This window comes from Mizuhopecten yessoensis, unplaced genomic scaffold, assembly GCF_002113885.1.
Source record: "Mizuhopecten yessoensis strain PY_sf001 unplaced genomic scaffold, ASM211388v2 scaffold3111, whole genome shotgun sequence".
Taxonomy (NCBI): domain Eukaryota; kingdom Metazoa; phylum Mollusca; class Bivalvia; order Pectinida; family Pectinidae; genus Mizuhopecten; species Mizuhopecten yessoensis.
Genome location: NW_018404881.1, coordinates 19,558 through 47,538, shown reverse-complemented (window position 1 = coordinate 47,538; position 27,981 = coordinate 19,558). Strand labels below are relative to the sequence as shown.

The 27,981-nt window shown below is 34.5% G+C and overlaps 2 protein-coding genes across 3 annotated transcripts; one reads left to right on the top strand and one right to left on the bottom strand.

The window, feature by feature from the left end:
• Positions 1 to 390: 390 nt before the first annotated feature.
• LOC110447011 lies at positions 391 to 12,001 on the bottom strand. Its single transcript, XM_021492393.1, has 8 exons — positions 11,935 to 12,001; positions 10,277 to 10,331; positions 8,748 to 8,795; positions 7,749 to 8,112; positions 6,636 to 6,755; positions 5,206 to 5,495; positions 3,362 to 4,263; positions 391 to 746 (listed from the first exon to the last, which is right to left on the bottom strand). Exons 2-8 carry the CDS (start codon positions 10,294 to 10,296, stop codon positions 442 to 444), a joined length of 2,049 nt encoding a protein of 682 aa, XP_021348068.1. The 5' UTR covers positions 10,297 to 10,331; positions 11,935 to 12,001; the 3' UTR covers positions 391 to 441.
• A 2,037-nt stretch (positions 12,002 to 14,038) lies between these two features.
• LOC110447010 lies at positions 14,039 to 22,245 on the top strand. Of its 2 annotated transcripts, none has more exons than XM_021492392.1 (8): positions 14,039 to 14,115; positions 16,981 to 17,038; positions 17,575 to 17,604; positions 18,177 to 18,528; positions 19,115 to 19,309; positions 19,835 to 20,115; positions 20,361 to 20,902; positions 21,454 to 22,245. In XM_021492392.1, the coding sequence occupies exons 2-8, from the start codon at positions 17,025 to 17,027 to the stop codon at positions 21,774 to 21,776; spliced, it is 1,737 nt and encodes a 578-aa protein (XP_021348067.1). In that variant the 5' UTR covers positions 14,039 to 14,115; positions 16,981 to 17,024; the 3' UTR covers positions 21,777 to 22,245. The 2 variants fall into 2 exon arrangements, with proteins under 2 accessions (XP_021348067.1, XP_021348066.1); XM_021492391.1 differs by having other exon boundaries at positions 14,043 to 14,078.
• Positions 22,246 to 27,981: the final 5,736 nt, after the last annotated feature.

Below are 27,981 nucleotides of genomic sequence, written 5' to 3'. Positions count from 1 at the left end.
CTAATCAGGCAAGCTTCTGTAAAGTTACGATGTTACGACGGCTATCTGTTACTAGGGTCGACATCTAATCAGGCAAACTTCTGTAAAGTTACGATGTTACTACTGTTGTCTGTTACTAAGGTCGACATCTAATCAGGCAAACTTCTGTAAAGTTACGATGTTACGACGGCTATCTGTTACTAGGGTCGACATTTAATCAGGCAAACTTCTTTAAAATTAGGATGTTACGACTGCTATCTGTTACTAGGGTCGACATCTAATCACGCAAACTTCTTTAAAATTACGATGTTACGACGGCTATCTGTTACTAGGGTCGACATCTAATCAGGCCTACAGAACGAACATTCACAAACAACAATACTTCAACTAGATCATAAAAGGTGATATCTACGTTTTATAGTTTCTGTAATTATGTTTCTCAATATGTTAAAACGAAACTATTTATGGTCTAAAAGGCCTGTTGTTGTTGAAAGCTTCCTCAACCTTTTCTGCCAAGCCTTTCTGATCGATATCTTGTAATGCAACAGTTAATGTTTGAAGTCTTTTGGAAGGGTTGGTGCTTTCGTTTTGTAGCCAGTGTATCAGAAGCCTCAGCTTCAACTGATTTCTGTCCTGAGTGTTTGGGAGGGACTGCATTAACCTGTCCGCAACAACCATAGATATCCCTAAAAAAGTGGCCATGGAAGTGTATTCATGGTCTGGTATCTGCCTTGCAAGGAGAGTCAAGCTTCTCTCACTGAATACCTCTGTAACATAAGACACAGACAAGGTTATCATTGAGTTCCTCAGTCTTTCCTGTAACATAAGGCACAGACAATGTTAGCATTGAGTTCCTCAGTCATTCCTGTAACATAAGGCACAGACAATGTTAGCATTGAGTTCCTCAGTCATTCCTGTAACATAAGACACAGACAATGTTAGCATTGAGTTCCTCAGTCATTCCTGTAACATAAGACACAGACAATGTTATCATTGAGTTCCTCAGTCATTCCTGTAACATAAGCCACAGCCAAGGTTATCATTGAGTTCCTCAGTCTTTCCTGTAACATAAGACACAGACAATGTTATCATTGAGTTCCTCAGTCTTTCCTGTAACATAAGACACAGACAATGTTATCATTGAGTTCCTCAGTCTTTCCTGTAACATAAGACACAGACAATGTTATCATTGAGTTCCTCAGTCTTTCCTGTAACATAAGACACAGACAATGTTATCATTGAGTTCCTCAGTCTTTCCTGTAACATAAGACACAGACAATGTTATCATTGAGTTCCTCAGTCTTTCCTGTAACATAAGACACAGACAATGTTATCATTGAGTTCCTCAGTCTTTCCTGTAACATAAGACACAGACAATGTTATCATTGAGTTCCTCAGTCTTTCCTGTAACATAAGACACAGACAATGTTATCATTGAGTTCCTCAGTCTTTCCTGTAACATAAGACACAGACAATGTTATCATTGAGTTCCTCAGTCTTTCCTGTAACATAAGACACAGACAATGTTATCATTGAGTTCCTCAGTCTTTCCTGTAACATAAGACACAGACAATGTTATCATTGAGTTCCTCAGTCTTTCCTGTAACATAAGACACAGACAATGTTATCATTGAGTTCCTCAGTCTTTCCTGTAACATAAGACACAGACAATGTTATCATTGAGTTCCTCAGTCTTTCCTGTAACATAAGACACAGACAATGTTATCATTGAGTTCCTCAGTCTTTCCTGTAACATAAGACACAGACAATGTTATCATTGAGTTCCTCAGTCTTTCCTGTAACATAAGACACAGACAATGTTATCATTGAGTTCCTCAGTCTTTCCTGTAACATAAGACACAGACAATGTTATCATTGAGTTCCTCAGTCTTTCCTGTAACATAAGACACAGACAATGTTATCATTGAGTTCCTCAGTCTTTCCTGTAACATAAGGCACAGACAATGTTAGCATTGAGTTCCTCAGTCTTTCCTGTAACATAAGACACATACAATGTTATCATTGATATCCTCAGTCTTTCCTGTAACATAAAACACCGACAAGGTTATCATTGAGTTCCTCAGTCTTTCCTGTAACATAAGACAGAGACAATGTTATCATTGGGTTCCTCAGTCTTTCCTGTAACATAAGACACAGACAATGTTATCATTGAGTTCCTCAGTCTTTCCTGCAACATAAAACACCGACAAGTTTTATCATTGATATCCTCAGTCTTTTTGGTGAATAACTCCACATTTTATGTATGCAAGTGTCTTCAACATGTAGTGCAGCATTGGTAACCTAAGTTGTTTTACTGTGTAGACCAAACAATTTAATCAAATTTACACTTTGAAGCTCCAAACCGATTTTTTTCTCTCGAAAACACTGGAGTTTATCTGTTTTATTTAACATAAAGTAGAACTAACTATATCGTTTCTTTTGTGTACGAGCCTCAACAAATATAAAAATTATTTTACAAGGGAGAAGACGTATGCTAGAATCGCGTTCAGTTTGGAACAATATGTACTACATTGTTCAACATATCATAAGAGAGATATCACAAAAAAACAACAACATAATTCTCATTTATTATATTTGAAAATTGAACGTATGATGTTGATCTCGAGCTGCGTTTAAGGACAGAGAACATAAGGTGTTCAACAAAACACATTGTGTTTATTTATAAGTCACAGATTTTTTTATTATTTAATTTAAAGATGACATATAATACGTTGAGAGTTGTGTGTCTGACAATTTGCTAAATATTTCTGTATATAATAAGAAATATGATTCAAAAGGTCATATATTGATATAGAAATGTTCAGAGTTGAACATTAGATCATCTTTCCGGACAATTGTTTCGTATCCATGCAATATTTGTCGTCAATATTTTATTTTTATTTATGACGGAGAAAACAATAATATGGCGCCCTCTGTTAATTGATATTTTGAAGTGTTAGTGCCGTACTAGGGTCATTGCTATGCGTTAAACAGTTAAAAATAGCCTATAAAGTTTACGCCTTTGATGTAGGCTGCTGACCAGATTTGTGTGGTATAATTGAAGTTTACTTATACATTTAAATGAACGGGTCGCTGGGTTTACCATATGTGCTATAATAATTCTGGTGATCATTTAAACTTTCCATTTCTTGTTTTGTCATCTTTGGAATTTTCAGACTTTCTTTGATCCTGGAAAATAAGCAGAAATTTACCATTTATCATATAGCAGAGTCCATGTCTATTGGAAAGATACACAGTCTCGTTTGCAATAGAATTAAGAAAATATTTAGAGGACTTGTTCTTTATCATATACGAGCTACATAACATTGCGATAAAATAATCTGTAAGACAGCGACATGTTTGTTAATAATAAATAACTTACCTGAACATGAATCCTTATCTCCGGTAGAAGCCGGTCTTGTTCCTGTTTTAGAGACGTCTTTTTCTTCTTTAACCGCACCGGGAAGAACCTGGGGTTTGTTTTTTGTCACATGTTTTGGTAATTTGGTGTTTCCGGTTTGTGGAGAGTTTTCAGGTAATCGGGATGGCAACAAGTCTAGCTTCATGTCTGGAAGATTGAGACTGATCGCTTTTCCCTCTTTTACGTCAGTAGCTGACGAAGAGGGAGTGACATCATCACGTACAGACGCAATTCCGGCAGACGTTTCAGTGGAAGTTCTATACCTAGAAGAATCAGATACTTGCCGTGTGTAATATGTTGTTTGCAATCCTGGATTTGTACTTAAGGTGTCTTGCGAACAATGTCTTGACAAGGTAGGATTTTTTTGATTTGTCATTTCTTTCAAAGCATTGAACGTTGCTTTGTGAAGTGACCTTCGATTCCGACCACTGTCTAAGTCATATTCCAGTGTAGCCATGCTTCCAGCTCCAAACTCTTTGTTTTCTTCAACATGAAATGAGAGGGAGCTATCATTATTATGCCGGTCAAACACGATAAAGCGCCCTGCCAGCGGGATACCAGTCGCGAACTTTAGGAACATATGATTAGCCAAAGAAATTCTCACTCTGTCCATATTTTTCAATCGTATTGTTGGTGACGTGCAAGTCGGCAGCAAATTCATGCCCATTCCAGTCGTTCTTTCCTGCTCCTTTTTCAACCTTTCATCTTCAGACACTATTTCTGAGCGAAGGAGTAGTAATTTTCCATCTTTTTTGGAAAACAGTAAGATGTTACACCTTGGATCGTCGAGATCGTAAACATATCTGAGAGCTTTTTCCGCGTGAAACCGACGGACAGTTGGTCTCAGTCTTACACATACTACCCTGAAATATATATATACATATTTATTATAGTTAAATGTTCATACACTACGAAGCGGTTGATTGATACAACATACGAAATTGATATTTTCTGTCAAAGTTTTTGATAAGAAAGATTAAGATCATAGGAGTGTATTGTGAAACGGAAATAGGAAGTACATCCCTAGTTGAAAATCCAATGTAGGGAGACAGTATCACAATTTCCGCATAATCTAATGTTTAATATTAAAGTGATGAATATTGTATGATTATTATTGACAGAACAGTGTGTTCTTTCAATATTAAAGTATTGCAAAGCAATCCAGGCATTAATTCAGTTGTTTTTTAATCAATGAGTCACATGTGTCCATTTTACCTATTTCACTACTGTGAAGTTTTTCAAGAACGATAACTCTTGCATGCAATTACTATGTGTATATGGTTTTATTACAAAATATCAATTTTTAATCGGTTTATAAATAATTAATTTTACACAATTTCAGTATTTATGAAATTGATATACATCAATGCAATACTAATCTATGTTAGTATCATTTTTATTGACATTATTTTGGAAAAAATTGTGTGTTTCATATTTCTTTTCAAAATTCACTCCTTTTTACATAAATTTCCATTTAAAATCCTTAAAATTCTGACAACCTATATTTTTTTTGTGGCAGAAAATGTTACTTCAAAGCAATATAACTACAAAATTGGAATAAATTCTACTGAGAAATGGCGACACAATCCTATTACCTGAAATAGGTAAACGCGTTTTTGTAATACAAAGTTCAATTATTATGACATCTTAACTTCTTCTGTATAACAACACTATTGGACAAAGTATTTTCGATGGATCCTAAATGGCTAGTTTTGTTTTGAAAAGAGGTGAGGATGTGCTTGTACATTGTAGCATGTTAAAGTACTGGGAATAAATGTGAAAAAACCCGAATTAAAAATACTTACGGACAAAAGTGATTCGTCGAAATGGTGAAAAGGTTGTCAGCAATTTGTTCTACCGTCGCTTGTTCCAGCTCTTGGATTGTATCGTCCTCAACATACAAGACGAGTGAAGCGGGCAGTTCATCGACAGGCTGGGGTTGTAGAGGCTGCATGGCTAATGTTAGGTTGACAGGTAGCAGGAAGTTTCCTTCGTGTGTCACGTTCACCATGTCAGAGATTCCCAGTATACCGTGGTTTTTACCAAACAGTTTTCCCAGTTTCGTTACCTTTACGATATCATCAAGAGAGGTAACCTAAAAGACCAATGTTCGTACCTTTAAGATCCCCTGAAGTACACTCTGCTGTCCTGTAGCTTCGCTTGACAACAAAGGTACTGCACTCTTTCGAGCAGTACTTATATCATACAAAGTAATGTTGGTATACGAAGTAAGTTTGCTAAGTAATAATTATTATCGACGTTTTTCTGAAGCTTTTTATAATCTATTTTGACGAAAATTCCCGGCACAGTTAAAGGAATTAAATGTTGTTTCTCCGCATAATAAACGAAATTGTTCTATTTTCTGTTTAATTGCGATTTAAACACGCAGCAATGCTACTTTAACAATCGCTTAAAGAAACAAGGGGTTCAAAAATTTTAGAAGTGTATGCAATTCACTATCATTTGCAAAATAATGAATGAAAGTCAACTACAATTTTTATCTGTTTAGTGATGAAAAGTTTGTCAAAATTTGTTTAAAATGGTTGAACTACAATTTAGAATAAAAACTTGCCATATATAAAGGAATGTTACCTCCTTTGCGCAGTAGAGGTACGAATGAGTTTAAGCCTGTTATCTATGTACAGTCATGCGTGTGTCCAAGCTTTGTTTTACTTTAACACAGGCCTTTAGAAAAATGTTTCTGAAGGTACAATCAATCAATGTAATTATATTGCGCAAGTACATAATACTCTCGACGATTCCAGTTTGTATGTTGCCGGTGACGTCACTAGGTGTGTATTTTTTAACGTCATAATGCACGTTCACTATATTTTGAGGTTTATAACACGAGACTAGAAACCAACTCAAAATCTCTTTTTAGCATGACGATGAATATTCTTTGAGTATAATTTGTCTTCAACAAAGCCATCTTACCTCCATGTTTATCTTCTTCAATGCAACGTTCATACCATGGCATACTTTCCATTGTCTTAATTCTGACATCACAGTTATTTGGCTAAGATGAAGTTATGCTTCAAGCATTATGACATAGCGGTGGTCACGGTTTAACACGAACATGATTTGATAAGAGTTCTAAATTATTTACTTTTGTCATATCAACGGTTTCGTCAACCCGGTTGGTTCACATTAAACTATTTGGTAGTCATGACTTTTCACATTTTTTGCAAGAATTAAAATATATATTCCCTTTTTTGGAATAGTAGTGTTTACAGACCTCGATTGTGACTTCCATGGTACTTCTCACAGACTCGGGTTGAAATTCAATCTTCATGTTCTCGTCATTAGGATCAAGTTTTTTCGCACAGCCGGCTCGAGTGACTTCAACAGTCTGGACCTCAAGTTGTGATGTTATAAACACGGTGTCAATATCAAGTTGTTCTGTTTCTATAAACACAGTCATCTCTCCTTTCTACAATTTGAAAAGTGCTAATTTACAAAAAATAGCGTACATTTTTCTCGATTCTTCATTACCCATTTGTTTACTTAATATGTATACCCGGGGTGATATAGCTCTGAGAAACGCGCACTACACATTTGTTTGTGGAAGTGGCTGGAATGGTCATTCCAATGATGACATGACTTATTGGGTTTTCACTCTGGAAAGGACTGAGGATGCAAAATGTACATTCCAATCTTGTTGTTCTGAAACTCGAACTTCGAAATCATTTGACCGAGTTGTTATAGCACTGATTCGTACGCATTAACTTTTTTCGGAAAACTACTTAGATCATTTCAAATGATGCCACACCTGAAGAGTTTATTCCTCAAAAGGTTATCATAGATATAATAGCTCTGGAATATGTGCACCTTACATTTGCTGAAATCTGCAATGATACCAAGATGTATGGGATTGTGCCTCCAGAATAGACTGAGAAAGCAAAACATATATGTCACTTTTGTTTTCGAAAGAGGACTAATTTCTAAAACATGTAACTGAGGCGTTATGACACCGATATGTGCGCACTAAACAGCTTCGACGAAAAAATATCAGTTTCTAATGATACCGATAATTACTAGTTTACACTTCAAATTAAGATTACAGCTGCTAGTGATGTTTTATTCTATGTCTTTAGTAATGTCGTTAGTTAGACGTGTCAAATGTATTCATTTTCATTTGAATATACATTCACATAATATGCAATTTTTTTTTTCATAATACAAGGAGCAAAGTCTTAACTGATGTTTATTGACCAATTGCAATCGATCATTAGCGATTATATTGCACAACTAATATGAACTATTGAATTTCAAATGGGAACTAGATCTAATGCAAACAACAACAACAAAAACCGTTCAGACAGTTTAAAGTCGTACGTTACACAAGTACCTTCTTTTTAACGTGATGTTGATCCCATGATTGTTTCCCTTTCCGTTTGACATGGAAGGTAAATATTGCGTTTCGTTTAGGAATTCTAGGTTCAACAGATACCACTATTTGACCACTGGAGTTCTTCAGTGTGTAAAACTCCTGCTCCTTGTCGTTGTCGAGGTTGACGTAAGGCATAGGAAATATGTCCTTCTCTGTACATTCCTTCTCGGTCAGTGTAGGATGTGTGATCTCAACATCGATTATTGTTGTTTCGAAAGTCATTTTATCACCTGTAACCTCTTCTGTAGGAAACTGATCTTTCCTTTTTTGGGAGTCCCATGGTTTTGTTTTCACCAGAATAATGTTTTGGTACGCAATCGAGCTGGGATATAAAGAAATAAGATATCATATTAAACATTTCATTTGCTAGATAATTGGAGTTTAAGTAATGATGACGTCACCACCTGTCCACGATTTTTGCGTTTTCCACGTCTTTTTCGTTTCGACAGTGTCATTATAAACTGTACGTAAAACTTGTAAAACATATTGGATTTTGTCACATTCAATAAAGTTTCACGGCAAAAGGTTTCAATTATATTTAGTTCATGTTGTGAAGACATCTTCAGTACAAGTTCGTTTAAGTGGCCTCTCGATTATCCGAAACTTCGTATGATGTTAAGCAACTAACCATTTTTAGGTTCTTTTTTTCGGGGTGCCAGGTCAAAGATGGATAGAATACTAAAAAAATTCTTAGCAATATCATTTTTCAGTTGATCTGTTAAAATGAATGAGACAAAACCATGGACTCGGTGATCACAACGCTATTTCAATAAACGATACTTTCACCGTAACAGTTTGTGGAAGAATTTTTGTCCATTGTTTTGAACAGGGATTGCAGAGTAATTTTCTACGCAGTGTTAAATGTGTCTGCTTCTTATTCAGCACTATCGAACTTCCGAAGAGGACGTGTTTATATAAAATCATATAATCGAACTGTTAGATATTGTGTTTACTTACTCTGCCATTTTGTGGTCTGCAATACTTGAAAAGGAGCTTTCATTCAGACTGTGGACAGAAATAATTATATTTTTTATTTTACATATTCAAATTGAGAGATAATATGTGCAAAACTAGATTTTAGAATTTCGCTATGACAGTCAGTGTAAGATCATCATCAAGCTAGTTTATGGTCGCTTTAATTACAAATGTCCCTCTTTCAAAAATACAATCTAGTACTTGGTTGATAGAGATAATGCGCTGCATTGAAACAACCTTTGTCTAGTTGACCTAATGGTCTCCCGTGGATCTCAAGTGCAGTAGTTCAATGCTAACATCAGTATCTCCAAATGCCAATTCACAGGGAAAAACCCAATGAACGCTTTGAGAAATTGTTGGTAAGGGTTACAAATTAAAACAAAATCCAAGATTTCAGTCAGCTCTTGTTCATTATTTGTTAAATGTTTTGACGGAATATAATAGAATAAAAAACTTTTTGGGAATATAGAGAAGTCTGGTCGATGTTTCACTTGGATTCTAAAATGTTGCCAAAATAGATGACTGCAAGTCCCTGATCTTCATCTTATACATATACCTTACCAACGATGTTCTTATCATTGTAACATGTTCTCACGTAATACACGCGCGACCAGTGATTATGGAGTACAGACAAACACAATGTAGATACAACAACTTTCTTGTTGGATGAAAAGACGTACCATTTAACCAACGGCAGCCATAACAGACCAATTCTGTTTATCTGTGTGTTTACATTCATAAAAGAATCGTAGCAGCCATTAGGAGAAAATCAGTTCTAAACTCGCATTCATTTATGCAATATTCATTGTTAAAATATATTTCAGTTTAGAAGTGAAATATCTATAATGTTAACTACATGTATGGCTTCCTGGTTAATGAAAGTAATCCTAAATGTACTAAAGGGACGTAGGGGGTACATGTACATAAACTACAATACGGGGTCATACTTTGATGCCATATACTCCCTAACGGTTTTTAACCTTTTACTACATAGACATTAGTGAATTATTTATTTTGTATTCTTACAGAATATATACATATCTCACCTATATCAGATATGACACTATTTGCAATATTGTTGACGTGACGTTGTTGGATTGTTGTGCAAGATAGCAAATCCCACGATGCACACGAGTCTGTAGAGCCAAGGGAGATAACCGCTTTTGTACTAAAGATGTGTGGATACATATGTTTATCAAGTTTATAACTGTATAATTGTGTGTTGAAGTCTCCCAAATAACAAGAAAACGAATGCCAACATTATCTCTATAATCTATCGATTTCATTTTTACTTTTCCCCCGATTTAAAGGTATTCAATCAAATGCACAAGGTGACTAAACTAATTGATATACAGGTGCAAGAGTCACAGTGATAATAATTTACAAATTGTAATACCAATTTACATTTATAACATTTTAGTTCAACTACATTTCAACTTCGTTATGTCGAAATCGTCGAGACCAATTTTGAAATACAGGAATTTGCATAACAATGTTAAGTTAGATGTTACCTGCTTGGCTTGCTTCCCATTTCTGTCGCCACATCTCAAATGCTTTCCCCATTCACTGAAAGATAGATTATACAGTGTACAATAAACATTGTTACCTAAGTGTAAAAGGACTTATTTGAGCGGAATTGAATTTAAACATATTATCGTTTTTTTTATATGCTAGCGCATTGATCGATATCCGCAGTCGCAATATGCCATAGGAAATTATATCTAAAAACCTCAATAAGCTCAACCACAATTTAGCGAAATACTTGAAGCGAAAAAGCGCTTACGTTCAAAGTATATGTAAGTATTATTTTTCAGAGTTATTTCGCCAGTTAACGATGACATGTTTTCCAAAAGTGGAGGAGAGACTGCCGATACAACTGGTCATTGTATTTAGCAAATATCAGTAGCAGGTTTGTTTTAATTAACATTACACATGACCTGACGTTAACGCATATCTTTGTTTTACTTACAATCTTATCAAATCGTGCGTTTTGTTGCAACAAAGACCTATGCAGACCTATATTCATTGTCTTAAATAACTGGCCCATGTTTGCCCATTCGTGCAAACGACAGAGCGCTGCGGTCTATGTGATAAGAGCTTTGTCTCCTTATAACAATAGCGTTACACAAACTTCCTTAAAGATATACGTACGTAAGCTTAGGAAATTGGTTGTTGATTGATTTCATTGATTGGATATATATTGTCTTATTTATTCCTTAACTGATCAATCTGCGTTTTATAAGATATGTTCTGATTTCCTTTTATGATCGCTTTCAAATAAGACATTTTATTCGTGAAAAAGCACTTGACGACATAGCTCGAGGAATTATTTATTTTTTGTATTGAACTGATGCCATTTAACTGAGTCTTTTTATAGTAGTTTGGTTATTGTTTGGTTTGGTTAGATTAGCCCTATCGAACAAATGTTATTATGTAAATGTAACAAAAGTAAGATCGTTGTCCAATTATAACTAAGTTTCATAACCTTTGTATCTCCATATTAATTTTTACACTGTTGTTTTGTACATAACGTAGAAACAATACACAGACCCTCTTAAGGTTACGTGAACTGTGTATCTCTGTATAGTGCCACTAATTATATAAATTCATAAAATAATTCCTGTATGTACATAACGTTTGTGACACTTACTACATAAGTAAATATAATAATCTCTGTTATGTAACCTTACTAAACTGTCTCTTACTACTTGCATATGAATTAACAACATAATTTCCGTTATGTAGCACTTTCATATTGTCACTCACTATGTAAATACATTAATCTATCCCTGTTAAGCAACAATACTACAGTGTTTTTCATATATTCATGTTATGTTGCACTATAATAGTGTAATTAACAACATCCATGAATATTATAATATATATCATGTATCATCACTTTAGTGCACTATAAATATAAGTATCATTATCTGTGTTATACAATATATCTATAGTGTCAGGTATTATATAAAAATATATGATAATCTCAGTTATGTAAAAACAAATCAGTACAATTATTATACTTAAATAATTATTTGGCATACTCGTATAACCTGTAAATACAAAGCTCAGTTTCAGATGTATCATATTATTTTACGTTTATAATATATTTCGCTATACCTGTAAATACAGTATTTTATAGACAAATTATTTGATATATGCTACAAACCTTTCGTTGGGAAGCACCTGAGTGTTTACATACAGGTATGTATTTGACGTCTTTAAATGAATTGAACTTGGTTTTTGTTACTCCCGAAGTATAATCTATACTGGATTGGAAGACTTCCTCGGAAGCCCTCGGTATTTTAGCATACAAAATATCCTTGAAAGTATCTCATGAAAAAAGAAGGCTTGCTATCAATTACATGTTTAACTGATATTGTTTCAAACTTAAATCATTGAAAAAAAAATGCCGATGCATTTAGTACGAGGATTTAAGAGAAAATATACATTGACTCTGATGTAAGACACCCAATTGACGTCATTTTTCTATCTGTATTTACATTTGAACCACAGAAACATAACATGTATTTTTTCATGATATTTAAACAAGAACATGATCTCCTCTGGAATTCAGTCTTATTATATTTATCCTGACAGGCAAGATCCATCTGTCCAGAAAACAAGTTTATTTTACCAAAAAATATCCAATATATATTTAAAACGATACAAAAGTGAAGAAATAAGATGTCATTGAAATGATGAAGATATATTTCCTATTGATAGATTAACATCAAACGAACTTACAGATGAGGTGTGAGCATTGTGTACTGTTGTATATTATAGGGGTAATATATACAAATTACAGGGTGGCACATGTGGCATGTACGTAGATTGTATTTATTTGAAATCCAACGCCATTGAGTACACTTGGTAGGCACACACACACATACATATATATGAGTATATAATTAGGTATAAGGTGTCCTGGTGAGTCATCAGTGACTTGTTATGACAGGTGAATTGTTTAAACACGACACATAGATAAAATAATACTATTGTCGTCCCGGTTCCGGATCAACTAAAGGTTAGCTTAACATAAAACGTTAGGCAGGAATTTCACGGAAAAAATACTAACACAGTAAATCCTGAATGCGGACAATGTATCTATACACAGGGTACCTACGAAAATTAACGTACACGGTAACACGCACGCACGCACGAACACACGCGCGCACTCAAATCTTTACATATAATTGTATATTCGGAGATATAAATCCTTCCGGCAAACTATACAGCTTTCAAGGTTCTATAACAGAATATTCCAATAATGTTTAAGGAGATTACTTAAGTGTGAATAAAATCGTAATTTGAACAGAAAATTGATGAAGCTGGGTAATAATATAATTTCCTTACGAGTTCATGGTGGCGATAATAAAACTTGAACACTGCCTTTATGATCTTGCATTTCACGAAAGTCTGATGTGTCGAACACCTTTGCTGTAGGTTTTTTCTTTAACATTCGGCATTTTTCACTGAAATCGTTATTTTCAAAACATTGAATATGGATTCCACTGCGACGTGCTGAAACCGAAGATGGAAAAGCAGGGACGTTATCATAAGAAAAGGCAAAGTTTATGACCAGAAAATCGAAAACGTAAACCTTCTCTTCCAGCGTAGAGGTAAGTTGTCCATGAATGCTCCGCTGTATGTAACGATGGAAATAAGTGACTTATGTAAAGAGGTTTACACTATCTCTCTCTCTCATTTAATATTCTGAAGGTTATATACGATCGACATGGTCCATAATTGTAATGTTATTTACAGACAACACATATATACATCTGGCAATGAAATGAAATTAAAGGATTTGGCAAGGAGTTTGCTGGCTATGAAGGGGGAAAACAGACCATCAAGACTCAAAAGATGGACACAGTTTGTCCATATAATTATATTTAAAGTCTCCAAAACAAATAGCCCTTGCCTCCGAACTCAACACATATGTTGTTTACTGGCAATTAAGTATTTCTATAACATCTGTCTTCGCTTTTTATTTCACAAAATATACTCACTAATTTTATGTTCAATGACTTCGATCAGGTGTTAAAATGATTTTAATAGTTTTTGAGTAACATTTATTTTCATTTTGTACTTATATCATTATAGTATATTACCTTTACCACACTCTTTTTACGCAGGTTTTCCCTAAATTAAATTCCCTATATCTTTTAAATTTCGTCATAGTTTATATATAACACACACGGTTAAGCTTTTGTTCTACAGATCTGTAAGATAAACTACATAATGCGTATGTAATGCACAATACATGCTATATTACAGGTGACAAGCACGGCATGAGGGTATCTAACAAATGTAAATACAGGATTTAATTAGTATCAGCTGTTCAAAGGTAGGATTAATTAACACCTTATTTCAATACGCTCTTGCGTTTTGTTTTGTTTTGATTTACTTATGCAGTTAAAGATGTAAATAATGAACTTTGAAATGAACTGTGTTTGTTTTTGAAGACGTTGTCAATGAATTTTAAGCGTTTTAACTCTCATGTTTTTGAAGACGTAGATTATAGATTTTGAAGTGTACTGAATTATGTTGTTGAAGACATGAGTAATGGATTTAAATTGTATTGACTAATGTTTTTGAAGAAGTAGATAATGCATTTTGAAACGTACTGGTTTATGTTTAGGAAGGGGTAGATAACGAATTTAAAATGTACTGACTTGTGGTTTTTAAGGCGAAGAAAATGAATGTTGAAATGTACTGACATATGAATTTAAGGCATTGATAATTAATCTTGAAGTGAACTGACTTATGTTTTTGAAGGCGTAGATAATGGAAGTGAAGTGTTTTGATTAATGTTTTTGAAGACATGGATAATGGATTTGAAGTGTATCGACTAATGTTTTAGGAGAAGAAAATGATTGTTGAAATGTACCTGACATATGTTTTGAAGAAGGTGTATATAACGGATTTCAGATATAATAATTGATGTTACTTAAGACGTAGAAAATGGATTTTGAAGTGGATTGATTGAGTTTTATTGTGAGTCTTTAATAGAAATCAGTATATTTGGAATATTTGAATATACATGTATTTCAAATACGCGCAGTTTAACTCTATGTCCTTTATATCAGGAAGGAGATTTTTAAAATCTTTTATCGGTCGATAAATCTATATATAGTCTTGAAATGCAATTTAACGGGATAATAAATCAATGTTCAATAGTGTGTTAATAGTTTTGGAACCATACTTAAGTTAAATTCAATGTGTACACACTTTAAAACAATAAGCGTCCCTAGTTGGCAGTCATGCTTTAATGAACAATAATAAAACAATGTAGCTCCTCCGCTGTAAGCATGTCCTCTATCAATACCCCTAATGTAATCATTACACTAAATCATTGTCTACACATGTATATGATTAGACTCAGTCGAGAAATAGTTAACAGCTGGTACTGTACTATGTTGGATAAATCCCACTAGATTGAGAAAATGTTGAATTTGAAATAAATATTTTTAAATAATTACATTGAGGATCTAATATTCGTGTCCATGTCATAACGGATTAATCAAACGAGTTCAATTATTTTATGTAACACGTGTCTTTTGGCGAGTGGACATGGACACGAATGTACGATTCTATTCATCACTTAACATTCATAATTTGAACAAAACGCTTCAACACAATTGTGTGTTATTAGCTGACTCTAAAAAGGTCAGAACCAAAGTACTCCAATCATAGTATTTGTTCTGCGCAGTGCAAAGTAGTTCAAGATTGTTTTTTCAATAATGAACAGTTTTAAGTGAAATGAAAATAATACTGACAAAATAAACATTTCAAATATTCATTTAAAAGAACATAAAATGTATCATGTTATATAATAAATAAAAGTAGTACCTGTAGTGGCGTGGAAATATGTTCCCAAGGTTTTAACCAATCACAGCACCTTCAGGTTTTATTATGTGTGTTTAATACTGTATTTATGTTAATACATGTGTAATACCTGTTTGTGAAATTAAATACCAGTGTGTGGTATACATGTTCTATATCCGTCTGTGATAGTAAATGTATGTAATACCTGCGTGTGATATTTTTTGGCAAGTGTTCAAAGAGAAAACAAATATGTAAGTATCGAGTCATTAAGATAAGATTTTCAGTGATGAAGCCGCAAGTGTGAATTATTACCTCGAAATATCGATTACGTATCACGAAAAATACATTGTGACGTAATACCTCGTAACAATATATAAAGCGGACGTACATTACGACGTAATACAATACACACCGTAGTGCCAGCAACAACAAATATTCGGGAGTCTTCGGGAGTTTCCGCTTATTACTTTTTACCCCAGAACAGGTAAATACATGTAGCTACAAGAAGTATCCTCGGATGTAATACAGTCAACACATCACTTCTAAATAAAATGGCGGAACTATTGGAAAATGGCCTGCTACGGCGAATAGTATAAAACCGCACTCGAATACGTTCCAGTGTGTGTTTGGGTAACGTAGATACATATTCATATATATATATATATATACACAGTTCCCCTGATGAACCTCTAAAGAGGAGAAAGCATTGTATATATATATACATGTATGTACTTACATGCTACTAATGTTCTTCCATTCATACCATTTTAGATCAGTCCACCGATACTTATGTCTCCCTTAGCATTAGAAACAATCATTATTAGAATAAAGTTAAATTGTACAGAACATTGTAGACTGAGCTATACATTTACAGTCTGGTTCTTTTCGATTCTTGAAATAAAAGGCTTTGTTGTTAGAGGGTTTACGTCTTTGCAACAGCTAAACTCTTATTGAGGTAGAGTTCATGGACGTTGGATCCAGTCGAATGTCATTTATCATGCTGAAGTGTCCTAACCTCGACTCGATAGCATGCCACCCCCTGCCCGGTCACGCGATGTCGACAACGAAATATCAACCCATTCGTGTCACCAATGTACAGCTGAAAGGTCAATAGATGCACCGTATTTGTTTCTGTTGCTTTGGTGTCCTTTAGTAAGGGTCACAGAAGAAAGCCCCCGATTCCACAGGGTAATCCCACATTAGTCGTCCGATACGACATACTGTGGGCGAGTGCAGGTTGCATTCGCTCAACTCCGATCTGCAGGGTTCAAAGATATCACATAAACAAGTTTAATTATCATTAAGCTTAGTGTTAATACATCAAGTATTGAAAATGGAGATTAACTGAACTATTTTGTCATTTGCGTCCCTGCTCTTCCCTCAGTTTATCTATGAAGGAGAAGACCAGGAGAAACTAACTCAAGAACAATGGAAAAGGACAAGTAAGTAGTACAATTTAACAAAGTTGTATTTTTTTATTTCAATAAAACTTAATGTAATTTGTTTATCCGACTAATCAAAACAGCGATTGATAACGATGTTAAAGCGCTAATACAGTTATATTTGCGATTAGACGTTGTTGTTGAATATAACTCCTTCTTTCGTTCCATTTTGATTTCGCCACACGTCTATTGGAGCCTTCATCAAGTCTTCTGTATAATTCCTGTTATTGTCATTTCGTATCGACGATACCGTGTCAATTTAATTTGTAAATTATTTAAGCAATTCCTGCTTTCATTTGAAATTTATAGGCAATATGACTGCCAACACGACAAAGGCAATTTTAAAAGAATGAAATAATGATAGACAGATATAAAATGTGCAATAAGGCTGCCACAAACATCTTATTCCGTGCTCCCAATCAGAAAACAAAATGATAAACATCTATTACGGGGCCAAACATTGGTCGTCTCGAATATAACAAAGTGTGCGGTGATAATTCTCTATCTTCTCATTCCTCTTACGCATTGACTTTCAGAGACTTCAGTGAATATCCGAAAGAAATAAAGTAAGTTTTTAAGATTTTCACAATAACATTTTTATCTGTTGTAAATTCTAATGTATTTTGAAATAACAAACACAGTAGTTTTTGCTAAAATTTCTAAACAGGGCAAATGAAACATGCACAACTATATATACATATATATAATATAAAAGCAGATAAATTATCCGTACGAACGAATAACCATATTTGTTTTTGTTGCTTTCGTGTCCCGCAGTAAAGGTCACATAAGAAAATTCACGTTTCTGCAGGGTATTCCCGCATAAGTCGACCTATACAACATAAACAGTGTGAAAAAATCTCCTATAAGAGATGAAAATACTAAAGACTCGTTGTTGAAATATTTTCTTCTTATATTATATATATATGGGGCAAAGCAGTGATTCCAACAGTGTGGACAAGTTTAGGTTGTCAAATTTTCGGAGCGATCCGCTCCTTTTTCAAGACACAGTGAAACAAAACAGTTACATGTACATATACATTCTTTTACAATATTTATATTTATATATATATAAATTCGAATTAAAAAAAATCGGTTAATGTAAATCTACATAATGTGATGTTATTGATTTTTAAAGAAAAGCGCGAGTGGAGATTAAACCCTGGGACAATGCACGGCGGCAGGCCGAACCTCCGACAAAGTTGATTGAGAGTGACCAAGATACATTCGAGTCCACCACGTACGATATCAGCATCACAGATCTACCGGCTGATGTATTAAATGATCAAGAAGAGGAAGACAACTACGACTTCCCAAAAATGTTTGTCCCCATAAAGAAGACAGAAAAACCATATGAAAAATCAGTTTTAAAGCATGACCAGGGATCCATAAAGCTGCAATTCCGACTTCGTGTGATCAGAAACCGGGTGGTGTATACATTACACATCAAAAAGGACGGAAACTGGACGAAGATTTCGTTGGAAAAGAAGGTTGAATCACTTTTTCTCTTATTTTGTTGATGCAATTTGTTATTCAATTTGGCTGCATGTTTGTGTGTTTATAATGTGTACGATAACAAGACAAAAATCAATTATAATAAATAAATACGTAATACAGCTAAATAAACATATGCATTATTGGACAGCAATAATTAGTCATGAAAATCAATCAATTGATAATCGCAATCAGATAACTGTATTTTACGACCCCCCCCCTTTGCTTTCAAATGTAATCCAAACCAATTTAGATTTCAGCATTTTTTGTCCTAGCATTACTTATGATTCCTAGACCGACGATACGACAGTAGATATAGTGTCATTCATTTTCAGCGTGCTGTATCTGTTGCTAAATTTGATAGGGGTAATCACGTAAAAAACGAAAATAGATAAAGCAATATATAAATAAATAAATAACATAACATAAATTAATTAAATAAATTAAAACCCTTACAATACAGCAAAATGGGCAAAACATTTTTTTTTTGTGTTGACAAGATACTTGTAAAATGCTATCAATCTTTACAAACGCGAAAATTCATCCTACGCATTATTGTTATCATTTATTGTTCTGTTGCAGGTTGGATCTAAAACCTTGGAAATAAACCTCACAGACCTTAGCATTGCTTCCATATGTCTGACGTCAAGTCGTATATATGATAATGTGTCTTTGGATCCAGAGAAGGAGACTGTTTACAAAAATATTCTCTCTGCAGATGAAATTATCACTTTCCCTCAGGGATCAGTTTCAACAACAACACAAGTCAAAGTCAGTGTAAGTATACATCTTAACTATTTAATGGAATATAATTGTCACATTCAAAAAGCAATTAAATGTAAGTTATTTCATTTTAACCATGTGTCTAGGTTTTACCATATTGCGACCATATGCAGCAAATCGATCGAACACATCAACATGAGAGCTGCAAATGCTTGGATACGAACATTCTGACAGGTTAAAAGAATTCATGTTACCTTACAAACAGCATTTATTGTAATTACCATAAACAATCCCCATATTATATCATTATTGTGGAGGAATGATGCTGATGTTATTGAACATCAACTATTTGTTTAAGGATAGGTACATCATCGCTTTGAATATTTGCAATGTTGGTGTTGAAACGAAAGACTTATCTTCTTCGCTGGGAATTGTGAATTTATAAAATATTTGTGGTCAAAGAACTAAAGATAATTTACGTGCAAACTTTGTCACTCGATATTATTACGAAATTTAACAATATATCCACTGCTTTTTATAGTTTAACATCAAGTTGATTATTTCTCTTTTGTATTATAGACTGTTTCGATTGATCCAAAGAGTAAGAAAAAACGACTTACAGATAAATCGGATATAGCGGCATTATCCAATATTGCCTATATTCATACCAATGAGAACAAATTGAGGCACAAAGCGGCTCTCACGTTTAAATTGGATGAATTATTTGAGATGGATGACTCTCCCCTGGAAACTTTTGTATTCCACTGTGACGAGAAAGGGTTAGAGATTGTGGACATTCCCGTGCAGTGCGTTTCAGAGTCGAAAGCACTTTATCAAATAGAAGTGGACACATTTAGCGGGTATGTTAACATGTGATATCAGTTATGTTGGGATTGAGTATGCCATTTCTTCATGTTTGTGCTGTAACCCGTTTAAAGCACTTCTAAAGATTAGAATGTTAAATAAAATGCCATAAAACTTGGTCTGGAATTATGAAAGTTTAAAATTTGGTACAAATTTTAAACAATGCTTAACAGGTAATGAAATTTTCAATTTTTGTTTAGAAATTTAAAGTTAAAATAATTCAACTTTTTATATATAACAGGTATGGTGTTGGGAGAAGACGTACAGATTATCAAAGGGACGTCGGCCCAAAAATAGCACACGCTATGGATATGAACTACCATCGTTGCAAGATTTTACTTTTCATTGAAAAAGACGACTCTGATGTATCATTATGGTCCGAAATAGTTCCTGCAGAAGAAGATATTGTTGAAAAAACTTTTCAAAAACGAGAAGAAGAAGAGAAACTCATTGTACTTAGGGTATGTAGATCCCCGACTGTGATGGTGAAAAACCTGGAGAACATTCGTATCGAGATTCCGGAAAATGTAGGAATCATAATCTCACCATCGGCTTTGAGAGACCCACGAGTACTGAGTTACGACCATGAAAGTTACGAAAATTTTCACCGCCTGTCGATAAGCAGGAACAACAGTCATCAGAATGAACAAGCCATTGTGCAATACCGCCGAGTTCAAGAACAAAATGACTTACTTCACCAGGCCCATTTTGGCGCCCACAAGTATTTTACAGGGACGAATCTGAACAAACCGAGAAGACCTTCGCTCAGAACTGAACATTGTGGTATGTTAAAAATCATATTGTAGGTATAGTCATACAAACTGTTTTGAAATAATAGTAAATATCTCAAAACTTTCGCATTTTCTAAGATTGTTCTTAACTCTACTAGTTTCTGATAAATTCCATGTTGTCCCTATCACAAGAACAAAGATATTTTGTAGGGTATCACTTCATGAGGATATATATATTTTTTTTTTATATTTATTTTTTTTTGGGGNTGTGCGTGTTAACTACACGACTCTTTGTAACTGACATGAAACGTACAGATGATCTTCATTTATGATTGAATGAAAAGCTTTAAAAATACTATTTATCTTTTTACAGCATTTAAATTTTCTCTTAATAAAACCCTGTGCTGATCCATATCTTATTTTCTCTCACTTGTATATATTCATTTGACTTTCATCTCTGGCTTTATCATATTTTGATTGTTCATTAATGTAATCGCATATGTCCAGCGTAATTCCTGTGGTGCTGATTTCTTTTGACTTGTCTCCAGTGATTCATTCATCAAATACGCTATCATAGAACGTATACTGTTTTGTTTTGTACAGCAATGTTTGACGAGTCAAAGAGTCTCTTCATCTTGAGTAAGCAGCTGACTGTTGGCCAAATGACAGCGCTCGGCAGTATATTGAATCTGACAGGCGTAAAAATGGATGAACTAAAACACAAACACTATGGAAATCCTGCATTACTGAAAGTGTCTATTCTTCAGAGTTGGCTGGAGAATGATTCAAGATGCAGCTTCAAACAAAAAGTAGAAAATCTAACAGAAGGGTTAGAGACCTTAGAATTAAGGACGATCTCTGAAGTTGTGATTGAGGTAGCAAACAAAAACAGAGCCTTTAAGCTGGAGGATTTCAATACCAGCTAAATATTTGTCTGTTGACATGTAACACAGGACAGAAAAAGTGGACACGGTCAATGCATTCAATTACTAACATGTATATAAAAAGTAGTTTACTCAATTCTGTGGTGCAGTGATTTTCCATTGCTTTACAAACTCGAGTTTGTCAGGTTCTGCCTGTATTGTATGCTCTTTTTGTAAACATAATACATTTTTTTTTTATCCAAGAACGATAACTCTTACATTGTTCTGTATTATTAGGATGCGCAAACCAAAGGAGGAAGGGAAACCTATCACATTACAGTAGGGTTGATCCCATACCCTCTTGGCTGTGCTGTATATGTGTTCCCGATGATTTGAATGTTAAGCTCATAGGGGCAATTGCCTTGCGTTTAATAAAGCTAATGAATGCACTGTGTAATGATATCTATATTTTTGTGATAGTGAATGAGATGTGTAATAAATGTTGCTTGCGAAACTGCAAATTAACCCCCCCCCCCCAAAAAAAAAAAACAACCCAAAAATCAATTAACTTTAAATATAATCAATCTTTAACGATTTAACATTAACAAGACACTGCTAGATCTCATACTTTGATATTTTGAGATTGATAAAGCTGATCCGACGTTTTCATTTAAGCTCGTATACAGCTAACTTGAAGAAGGCCCATCTCGTTTGACGTCATAGCCAAAATGGTGTGTTTGACTACTTGTTTATATAAAACGGAATCATATTTGCCAATTATTATTTGATTTATCATTCATTTATGTACATTTCACACCTACTTATCGTTGCATAAAATGACGTCACTGTTTCTTACGTCGGCAGGTAATAACTCAGAAATCGTCATCATTGTTGTTATTTATTTTAAAATAATACAAGACAATCTAGCCAAAAAATAATACACCTGTATGTAATGTTATTTTGAAATTCCTACACAGATATTAAGAAACCTTTTTTTCATATGAGATTTATTAAACGAGTCGGAGTTGAATGTATTAATTGTATTTAAATATTTTGACTCCGAGCCTTTCTCTTCAGTGACTATACAGTCTATTATACTGACCCCTTCAAAGAAACTGCTTTCGCATATGGTGTTTTGGGAACATTGTGATCTGTCTTCTGATTCTAGGCACAGATTTTGGGTTGATGTCGACTTTGTTGTCGCCGTAGTTCGTGTAAGTTCAGATGAAGATAATCATAAAATAATATAAAATGTATGTAAGAGAAAATCCTTTTCCTTAATTCAATTTAATTGTTAACACTAGATTATCTTTGATTTTGAAACATGTTGTGTTGTATTGTTACATTAAAAGAGTTATAAGAACAAATGAAAGGGTCCTTGTTTTGTATATTCCAAATGAATTAAATAAAATATGATGTCACATGTTTTGTACACCCTTAAAATGCTAGGCATATTTGATTTGATTTATTCTCCAAGAAATTTCCATAAACATTATTTATATCGTCAACATCCTTGTCAAAACAAAGACAAGAACAATAAGTCTCTTGTGTGAATACGATGAAATCAACTTAATTGCATAGTATCGATAGTTATGCAAGATGTTTTTAAGTAATTATGTAATATTTCATTTATACATATATGAAATTAGCGGAAATATGCAATAAAGAGGAATATCTTGTTTATCTGAGTGTTCCTCATATCACAGTGGTTGATTTCCTTAGCTTAGAGTATGGGTTACAGACGGAGTATGCAGACTGTACTGTATTTGAGCCTTGAGTCTTGAGAGGTTAGCCATCCAAGGCCATGAGTCTCTAGGGGAAAACCCATTTGTCACACGCGGTCCGGTAAACCCAAACACCTCAAAATTAAAACCAGATTGTCGGGTCGGACAGCTGTACAGGCTTGGCAGAGCCTCAGAGTTTGTTTTGCCCTGATTCGTTACATAGCCTGATTGAATAAAGTAAACCCGTACAGAATAGATTGTAATGTAAAATTTTAGACAAAAGAACGAAACAAAATCTCATAAGGATTATTGAGTAGTGAATAGCCCTAGCCTACCAATGTACATTGGATTTATCAATACTATCAAGAATTGTTACCTCTTAATTATGCCATCTCCAAATAAAATGATTTATGTAATTATGGAAACGTTGTATTCATATTGAAACGAAACATTGATAAAGTGATATCACACTTAATGTATTTTTATGTACAGGCTGGAGGCTGGGAATGGTGATGGCTCGATAAAGTAAATCTGTCTAAAATGAACGTCTTCTACTCAAAAGAGTTTTTTTTTATACTGGCTAGGATGAGGCTAAGAACTTTAAACATCTTTATTGTCTTGCATGATTCCTGCTTCCTGATTTGCCAAGATGCAGATGCTGACCAGTGGTCAATGTCCTTAACCTTATCAATATCTCCCCAGTGTTATCGTTGGTTATGGCTGCTGATCATGAAGCTATAAAGTAATCAATGACCCTCACTTATCCTTATTTACACTGTGGCCATTACCCACTGACCAAAGTCTACACGTGAACATGCCAGTCTCATTAATTCCCACGTGAACTCTGAGCTGTGTAACATAATAGAAGCCCCCATCTAACTCCCCTATGACAATGGCGTTATAGCTTGGGAAAAACAATGGAAAATATACATGTACATGTATGTATACTGTACATGGTCCAGTTTGTGTATAAACTTGTGTTTGTACCTAGATATACGACCTACGTCACCAACTCGCCTAGCCAAGAAATAGCCTCAGTTCTTACAACTGGACCACCTCGACGTCATTGTAGGGCCATGACCACAGGCAAATACAATTGTGAGCATTCTCAATATGAAACCCTATTGCTGCAACTGACTCAATACGATAACTTCGACAGTTTATATGAATCAGTCTGACCTTGCATAAAACCTACACAACAGTTGAAATATCACTCAAGACAAGACCTCGAACGTAATTAAATGTAATTATAAAAGTGATATCCTTATAATGTCAATTTGAAACAAAGTTTGAATGTTAATAATGCTTAATAGAACTCAAAGATTCTTCATCAGCTCTTTCTTTAAGAGCAGAATATACAGCTTTGATTCTGTCACGTGAAATCTTTGTTTACACAAAGATGCTCTATCACCTGAGAGAAAGTTGACGTAAAAACAAACGTACTGGAATTCTTTGTTACTTTGAACATTTTATACATTTCTGTATATACTTAGATGCCGGATTGTTTGTTTTTCTTTTGTATTAAAAATTGCTTCGAATGATCTAAAGAGTAAACACAAACGACTTACAGATCAGTATTAAGACATTATCCAATATTGCTTATCTATATACTAGTTGGACATTTAAGCATTTAAGCAAATTGAATGATTTATTTGAGATGAAAGACTTTCCTCTGGCTTAGGGATTGTGAATATTCCCGCGAAGTGTGCTTCCGAATCAAAATCACTTTATCAAATAGAAGTAAGTATGTCGCCCACTAGTCACTTCCTACCGACTCGGCTAGGGAGAATTTCTCTTTAGCTCATTCGTTAGAGCGTTAGACTAGTAAGCCAGAGGTCTCTGTTACATTGGGGCACACGTAGGGACCCGGGAGATTTGACAAATATACTCCGCAATACTTGCAAAGGAATCGCTATGACCCTTGGAAAACTAGGGACGAGTTCTTTCCTGAAGGGGGAGTATGTCAACCTGGTAGAGCGTAAGACTAGTAAGTTGTAGGCCCCGGGTTCGACTCCTAGTGGAGGCATTGAAAACATAATGACCTCTGTTACATGTAATATCAGTCATAATGGAATTAAATATGCGTTTTTGTCCTGCTATCATTTTCAAGCACATCTCAGCATCAGAATGTTAAATAAATTGACTTAAAATTGGTCTCGAGTGATGATTTTTTATGTTCATATTATAACACAGGTTAAAATGTATCGAACGTTTAAGAAGTAAAAATAAGTAATACAATTTTCAATACAATAGGTATGGAATAAGGAAAAGACGTGCTGGTTCTGAAAAGGATCCGAAATTGCACATGCTATGGATGTGAACCAATATTGTTGCAAGATTATACTTTTCATTGATGAAGACGACTCCGATGTATCATTATGGTCCGAAATAGTCCCTGCAAAGGAAAAAACTGTTAAAGCCACCTTAAAAAAACGAAGAAAAGACGGGCTCACTGGACTTTCGACCTGTATATCCCGGCCGGTGATGGTTAAAAATTTTGAGAGAATTCGTATCGAAATTCCGGTCGATGTAGGAATCACAATCCCGCCAACGGCTTCGAAAGAACCGCCAGTATTATGGTACGACCAGAAAAATTACGAAAATTTTCACCGTCTGTCGATTATTAGGAACAAGAGGCATCAGAATGAACAAGCCATTGTGAAATACCGCCGGATCCAAGCACCACACGATTTGCTTCACGAGGCCCAGTTTGGCGCCTACGAGTTTTTTACACCGACGAAACTGTACCAACCGAGACTCACGAACACTGCACACCACGGTAGGTTACTTACTCATTACTCTTACCTGTACTGATATCTGTTTGATGAAATCCATTTTGTCCCAATCTCACGGGTTACACAAATTAGAAAATATGTAGGATATCGCAATACCTTGTTCCTCTTTCATTTAGATATTTATCTAGTTGACCCAGATTTTAGGCTTAATAACGTCTAAAAAAAATATGTAATCTCGAACGTCCAGCGCATTTTATTTGGCAATTGTTGTGCTGACTTCTGTTGGCTTGTGCCCATGGATGCATCTCACTAAATAAGCTATGTACAGAATACTGTTTTGTTTTGTACAGCTATGTTTGACGATCGGAGAAGCCTCTTCGTACTGAGTGATCAGCTTAGTGTTACCCAAATGACAAAGCTTGGTTTTTTATTGAATCTTGAAGGCAACAAAATCGATGAACTGCATGTCATATACGAAGGAGATCATGCATCATTGAAAATGTCTATTCTGTTGAGCTGGTTGAAGAATATTCAAAGGTTCAGTTTTGAAAGAAAAGTGAAAAATCTAACAGAAGGGTTAGAATCCTTACAATTAAGGACGATCTCTGAAGTTGCGATTGCGGTAGCAAGCGAAAACAGAGCCTTTAAGCCTGAGGATTTCGATACCAGATAGATGTTTGTATGTGGACATGTAACACGGGACAAATGGTCAACTGACTTGCAATGAGAAACAGTGGACACGGTCAATGCATTTAATTACTAACATGTAAATAAAAAGTTTGATACTCATTTATTGATTAGCAATTTAAGTGGCATAAACATTGAGTTTTAGAGCTCCTATGTGCATCTTATGATCTTATTGTAAATGAAATCGGAAATTACTCAAGAACTATAACTCCTACATTGTATTAAATTTTGAGGAAGAGCATTCATAGCAGTGGGGGAAAAAACCTAAGTCCTTCTGTAACATTGTACTAGGGTAGATCCAACATATACTCCCGGTACGTGTATGTCTGTTGTGGTAAAACCGCTAAGGAAACTTTATACAATAATGAATCTATATTTTTTTTGAAAACGTAAAAGATGAGCATTAAAAAAAAAAAATAACCTCCTTAATGCTCAAGAAATATTTACCGATATAACGTAAGAGATGAGTTTTTTTTAACTAACCTCTAACGCTAAAGCAATGAATACCGATATAACGTACACATGTACATATTGCAAATATACTAAGAGCAATACTTTAACAAAATATCAATAAAAAAACTCCTAGATCGTATACTGAGATATTTTAATATTAAGAAAACTAGACCTATTCTTTACGTTAAAATCGTTGACATATAGCTTAAAGTATGTGACGACATAGTCCGGGTGGTATGGTTCAAATTGTTGTTGAAATGAAGATATATTTTGTCACGTGTTATTGGATTTATCATTCATTTATGTAAATTACTACAGATAGTACACTTTGACTGAAATTTTGACATTATGTCTTTTATCGACGGGTAACTGTAAACGTCAGATGTAGTCGGAGTCATTGTTGTTATTTATTTTGCATAATAAAACTTTACACGTTTTCGAACTTGTATGCATGTAAATTTTCGGAAACTGAGCTACCTTTATAGTATTGACTTGAAAAACCTCATTTCGCTCCAAGTTTTTCGTGTAGGTGACGGCACAATATACTTTTGATTCTGTGTTTTCATGTTTTTTTTAATTTTTATTTTTCGTTTTATTTTTGGCTGGCAGGATGATTAATGTAACACACACACACCACAACCACACACACACTCAAATCCCTCCACATAC